This window comes from Vespula pensylvanica, chromosome 3, assembly GCF_014466175.1.
Source record: "Vespula pensylvanica isolate Volc-1 chromosome 3, ASM1446617v1, whole genome shotgun sequence".
In the NCBI taxonomy this organism is placed as follows: Eukaryota; Metazoa; Arthropoda; class Insecta; order Hymenoptera; family Vespidae; genus Vespula; species Vespula pensylvanica.
In genome coordinates, this window is record NC_057687.1 from 7,556,927 (window position 1) to 7,564,090 (window position 7,164).

The window sequence follows — 7,164 nt, forward strand, 5'->3', positions numbered from 1 at the left end:
GGTGGGGAGAGAGGAGGACGAGGACGAGGACGGGCCTTTCGCGCGCGAGCAAGTGGGTCAGTGTCCTGGCTGATCGCGAGGAGAGACGACGAAGAGAAGAGAATTTTTTACGAATATCTCTCTCTCTCTTTCTCTGTCAAAAGATGAGACTGTTCTATAATTATATTATACGTTGGATTATTGAACTTCGGTGAAAAGTGAGAAAAGAGAGCTGATTTTATTAATTTTTTCCCCCCTCTCTCTTTCCCTCTCTTTTTCTCTCTCTTTCTTTCTTTCTCTCTGTTTGTCTCTTTTTTTCTTTCCTACGACTCATTTTCTTTTCCTTTCGTTAATTCTGTTCTCAACGTACTCGCAAGTTTCCATCCCGGGTTTTTCGTTTCGTTTCGATTTGTTTCCTTCTTTCTTTTTTTTTTTTTTTTTATTCTCTCTATTTTCCCTTGAGTGAAATTTGTGAGGAAGAATTCGTTTATCACGCTGGATGATGTGCTGCGACAGAGGATCAAGCAACGACACGTAACGACACACCAGTTTGTCCGATGACAAACGTCAATAGGATCAGGGTGGTCGTCCTCGGCGGCCCCAGAGTCGGCAAGTCCGGTAAGTCTTTTTTTTTTTTCTCTTTTTCATTTTGTTTTTGTTCCTTCTTTTCTTGTTTTGTTTTAATTCTTTTCTCTTCTTCGACTTTTCTTTAGCTTTTTTCTTTCCTCTTTTTTTTTTCTTTCTTTCTTTCTTTCTTTTTTTTTTTTTTCGTTTCAACAATTTCTCGCCCCCTTTCTCGCCACCCTTTCTTTTTTCTTCGCGACTCTTTAATGACACTGCTTTATCGACCGAGTAGATTATTCTATTTTGCGCGGGAAAATTTCTTCCGCTAATTTTCATTGTCGATATAATACAGAAACTTTTTCGTAGATAGTAAAGGATTAAAAAGATTGTAGGATATATATATATATATATATTTATATATAAATATGTTTATAAGAGATTATAGATATAAGATTTACGTTATCATCGAAGGATAAGTCGTAGTAAACGAATAGAAATGCTTTGATCTTTTTTTTTTTGTTTTTTATTCTTTGATGTTTCTTTAATGTTTCGATTTATTTCTCTTTTCATTCATTTATCAGAATATACGTACGTATCTACTATCGTACTATATACGTATTTATTATCTCGTTAAACGAAAACCTGGTCGAAAAGGAATAAATAAATAAACCGGTAAATGGAGGAGTTTGATAAGGAGATGAAAGAAAAAAAGAAAAAGAGAAAAAGAAAACCAATCGTAGGTGTTAGTTTACGCGCGAGTTTCGAAACGTATTTCAACGAAAGGTTGAAATTGTGTTTCCGTTTTCTCGCTTGGCATTTATCGTTTTCTCTCTCTCTCTCTCTCTCTCTCTTTCTTTCTTTCTTTCTTTCTCTTTCTCTCTATCTTTCTCGAGCAACGATTATTTCTGATCGGAGTGAAGAAAAGAAAAGTAAAAAGAAAATTAAAAAATAAACGATTTAATGGTAGCAACTAGATACAAGTTATACGTAAGTACAAATCGTATATCGTTATTTCGATATCTAGTATGGTACATAGAGATCTATGGGAACACATCGATTACAATATCGTATAAAATTAATATTTTACATACATATGTATATCGTAGGCGCCATATAATTTCGTACTCTACGTTTTTTTAATGCTAACGATCGAATGAAAGTGCCGTTAAGATGGACACACATAGTCTTCGATATAGTACAGTGTATTAGTTCGTTCAAAACCCATATGTTTGTTAAGCATACAAATCGAATACAAAGCTAAGTTATTTTATTTTAGCTCGTGCATTTTCTTCGATATACTTCGACATAAATCGAAAGGTATTACTTTATAATCGGTAGAAAATAAATGGCTGATATTTATTGGGCCAATATTTTCAAATAAATACGCTCGATATTTGTAATAAAATATCGGTACTTGATTATAAATGACGTAATCCTTACGCAACTTTAACACTTCATTATTTATACCGATCAAAATATTCACATCTATCGATCATTTATTTTGCAAAATATTTATCATTAATTAATCAAACATAATGATCGAATAAATAAAATTGAAAATTAATTTAAATCGTAATTTCTATCGTTTTATCTATCGACAGTAATTACGTATTACGTACATATATATTTATATACGTAGATAGATATTATTTTTATAAAGATTTACGAAGATCTTTGTTTGAAGATATTTTTATTTTATTGTTTGAAAATATTGACGCTTAGATTTCGTATTTATATCGTCTTATTTTTTTCTCTTTTCTTCGCACTTTTTCGATCGACCTTCGATCACGACTCTTTTTTCTTTTTATTTTAAAATTTTTCTTATCTGAAGAAGGAAGAAGATTTTAATCGTCGATAGCACAGAATTAAATCGGCTCGAATTATAATCGATTCTTTTCGAAATATTTTATCATATATTTACAGATCGTGTCCGATTAATATCCTTTATATACGTGTATATATATATATATATATATATATATATATATATATATATATAACTAGACATATTATTATAAAAATTTTATATACACATATATATACATATATATTAAAAAATAAATGATAAAACGAATTCTATGAAACAGAAAAATAATGATCATCGTAATGTCGTGCAATTTTATTTTTTATTTAACAAAAAAAAAAAAAGAAAAAGGATTCTTATCGAAATAATGAGAATCCTTAAAAATCGTGAGAAAGAAAGAGAGAGTGTCCTCCGATTTATGCTATAATAAGGATCTAAGGATCTGCATGGACGTTATCGAATATCAACGAAATGGTCAACAGGTTGTCGAGCTATGAGAAATTTTGCAAGAAGGGTTTGGGAAAAAAAAGCATGATATTCGATACATCCGTTCTCCTATTTTTTTCTCTACGTGTATGTGCGTCTGTATGCGCAAAAAATACAAAAAAAAAAAAAAAATTAGAAAAGGAAGAAGAAAAAAAAATAATAAGATGAAGAGAGAGAAAGAAAGAAGAAGATTCATCCCCCCAGAATTTGTAGGACTTCGATCATCGCTCATAAATATCGACACTCGAGAGATCGAGTAAAATAATCAATACGTGTTTCGTTATCGAATCGATCTTCTTTCTTGCCAAGAATATCAATTATTATCTTTCATGTTACAACGGTTGCCCATTTATCTGCGTTAACGTTCGTTGAAAGAGGACAATTGACCGAGTGCCTTCATAAATTCATTTCGTTTATAAAGTGATTTCATTGCGAGGAAAGTCGAGAGTTAGGTATAAGATCGGGTTCGATCGAATAGATTCTAAAAATAGTAGATAAGTAAGTAAGTACCTCGAATCGATCTCGATTGATCGTTAACGTCCCTTCATAATTCATTCTATTCGATCATATTCGTGATACATAGAAGAAATCATATTCGTTTGTTACGTTTCGAACACGCGCTAATTAAGTGCTCGAATAAATCGTTCTCTCTCTCTCTCTCTTTTTTTATCTCTATCTCTATGTTTATCTCTATGTCTGTTTCGTTCTATTTCTCACTCCCCCTCTTTGTTAAACTGGATAAGGTGAACCGAGTCTTCGACCTTTATCGTGACGATAAAAGTGTTTTCTAACGCGACTCGGTGTGCACCTTCTCTTCGACGTTCCGCTAATTAGCACGAGAGTCGATCCTGCCGAATATGGAACTCTAAGAGAGAAAGAGAGGGGAAGAGAGAGAGAGAGAGAGAGAGAGAGAGAGAGAGAGAGAGAACAGAAACACACTAACGCACGTTCTAACGTAAACTTAGAAGAGTGTACGGTATAGATAAGTGCACCGACCTGTCTGTTAGTGTCCTTATTTGTATCGAATCGTTTGCCGGCGACACGAGCAAATCGATACGGTCGGTAGGTAACGATGACACGTTTTCCTTCGAGAGTTTATCCTGTTCTACCAAGACACGTTAAGTTTCATGGATAAAACTTATGGAGTAGTCACATATATGTGTGTGTGTATGTCTGTGTGTATTATATCTATATATCTAGTCCATATATATATATATATGTTTATATATATATACCGTTAAATGATAATAGCAGACGAAACGATTCTGCTTGACTGTTATTGGTTACGAGCGACTGGCATTAGGTCAAAAAATTAGTGGCGATACTGAAGATAACTAACTCCTTCTTTATTTGTATATATGTTGATATACGGAATAACCTCTTCCAAGGATTTGACATTAATAATCAATTAGATTTTTTTCAATTTGGTATATACGTATAATAGTAACGTAACTAACAATTAAGTTGCAACGTACGAGAACCGACGATTCCTTGGAAATGAATTTTATTATGTCGTTGTAATCATTGTCATCCTTGTCATCGTTTAAAGTGGCCTCGATGAAACTAAAAGTTCAAACTCGGTAGAAACTCCATAAAGTATAATTATATTGCGATTTCGTAGAAACGATTTAAATTCGAGCAATGACTACGGATCAATTTTATTATTTATTTATTTTTGTTTGGTTTCTTTTTCAATTATTTGTTTTTCCCGTTTCGTTTTATTTTTATTATTTCCTACATTTTGCAACGAATTGAATTGGCGAGAGAATTCGTGTTAATTAGTAAGAAGATCGTCAAATTTAATTTTATGCGTCAATTAATTTAAAACGTTTGTAAATACGATTAGACATAAGAATGTAACAAATTAATTTATGATAAAGACGTTGATCTAAATTAATTATATTTACTATATAATTATTTATATTCCATTAAATATTATAGTAGCTATATTTAGGTACGATAACTCATTTATAATAGACTGATTAAGATCTGTCATAGGTAATTTTTTTTGCTTCTCATTTTCCGACATTAATATCAATATTTTTATTAACAATATTATGTAATAATAATTATTCAATTTTAAATACATTCAAAATGATAAAAAAATATAAAATTAATAATATCATATAACAAATTTGTAGAAATACATTTCCAATATATTAACATAATACAATATTGATATAAGTTTTCATAGCTAATTAGAAATTGTACTAGATTTTTTATATAATCATACAACTTTCTAATATCAATATTAATGTAAGTGATAATAATTAATTAAAAATTATAATGTACTAGCTCTTTTTTATTGTATTATATCGTTTATACGATGCGACGTTCAAGAAATGGTGGTTTGACTTCTTTTTTTTTTTCCATTTTCTTTTTCATTTTTTCTTTTTTCTTTGTGTGTGTGTGTGTGTGTGTGTGGTTTTATTTTTTTTTTTTACCTCTCTTCCCGGTCGAAAGTTCGACCTCGATAACGAGGCGAGGAAGATACAAATTGCGAGAACATCGCTGGTTCGTTTCAGGAAACGAGTCGTTCGGGTTAACCACCGAGTGAATCGCCGATTTTACGAGGATTTATCGCCGTGTCCAAATTCACAGTGTAGGTAATGTACGTACTACATATATACGAATATACATAGCGTACATATATATATGTTTGTGTGTATATGTGTGTATGTATATATAGCTACGTTCTCGTCCTTTCTTGCGTTATCCTGATTCACGCGATCACTTCGCGAGTGTGACCGAACAGAATGATGAAGCGTGTTCTGTAAAAAGGACTCTCCTCTTATTGTCCTCGGTTCATTCCTTTTGAGGATAATGATACGAAAAAGATAGGCTTTTTTTATTTTTTTTTATTTTTATTTTTTTGACATTATATAAAAGTCATGATTTCGAACGTTCGCTTGATCGTATCGAATGTACGTTTAAAACTATGTTTTTTTCCTTTTTATTTAGTATAATATATCTATTCGTTATAAATATATATATTTGCTTTATTATTTGTTATTAATATTTGTGTACTTACTTGACATGATTATTAATATGATTATATATATATATATATATATATATATATATATATATATGATAAAAAAGAAAGTTTCTCAAGTTACTTATGATACATCATGTTATATTCAATTATTTTAATAACATTAAACAATATTAATTGAATATATTTTTAAACAAATTACTGATTATGCTCTACGTTATTTGATCATACAACGATATAATAAAAAGATCGAAAGAAGAAAAAAAAAAAATATCCGTGTATAATCGAATGAGAATGCTCATTAAGATATCTCGATATCTCGATATCGAATTAATCGGATTATCTCGGCCGATATCTCAAATGAACGAATTTCTCGAGAACTTGAACTCATTTAGTACGGTCGTTCGTTGATTCATCGATCCGTTTAAAGGATCTTGACCTTGATAGCTTCTCGTTTTAACTTTGGAGTCAACGAGTAAAGAAAATCGTTTACGTAAACCCTATTACATAGGGATCGATGATAAAGGAAGGGGGCAGTTGAGTGAGTACAAAGAGGACGATACATACAACAGAAAAATAAGAAGAAGAAGAAGAAAGAAAGAAAGAAAGAAAGAAAGAAAGAACGAACGAACGAAGAGGAAGAAGAGGAAGAAGAGGAAGGTAGATTAAGTCGCATAGACGAGAATCCTGTGTAACGTGGAAGAGGCAAAGAGTGCAAAAGAGAGAACGAAAGAGAAAGAAAGAGAGAGAGAGAGAGTGAGAGAGAGAGAAGAAAGATGCGATACGTTCTACTCTAACTTCTATTCGCTTCTATACGTGGACCACCGATAGATGCACGCGAGATAAGCGCGTGGTGCACGTAAGAAAATAGTAATTACGGCCACGATCATCCTGGATAAAAGCAACGGCTAGGAAGGAGAAGAGGATAAGGATAAGTAGGAGAGAGAGAGAGAGAGAGAGAGAGAGAGAGAGAGAGAGAAGGAAGGAAGGAAAGAAGGAGAAGAAAAATAAGAGAAAGAAAAGGAAAAGGATGCTGCAGAGAGTTTGCAAGGCAACGAAGCGCATCCTCTTTCGAACGATGCGCGCGACTCTTTGCGAAAACATCGTGTACGCCCTTATTTGAAACTTACTATACATATAAATACCTGATATATACGAATATACGCGTACCTATGTACCTACGTACTCTTACATACCGTATATAATGTACATGTACTTACGAATTTTTCCTCTTTTATTTTCATCCATAGATCCAGGGGGTTAGATGTCGTGGAGAATTTTTCTTTTCTTTTTTTTTTTTTTTCTTTTTCTTTTTATTACTATTCTTCTCTTTTTT

The 7,164-nt window shown here is 31.9% G+C and overlaps 1 protein-coding gene across 1 annotated transcript in view; it reads left to right on the forward strand.

Moving 5' to 3' along the window:
* Positions 1–402: 402 nt before the first annotated feature.
* The window catches only part of LOC122627713 (ras-related and estrogen-regulated growth inhibitor-like), a 73,848-nt gene continuing 67,086 nt past the window's right edge, over positions 403–7,164 (forward strand). Inside the window, exon 1 of the mRNA XM_043809082.1 lies at positions 403–597. Coding sequence (XP_043665017.1) covers positions 537–597 — 61 coding nt within the window. The 5' untranslated portion in view covers positions 403–536. The remainder of the gene's footprint in view (positions 598–7,164) is intronic.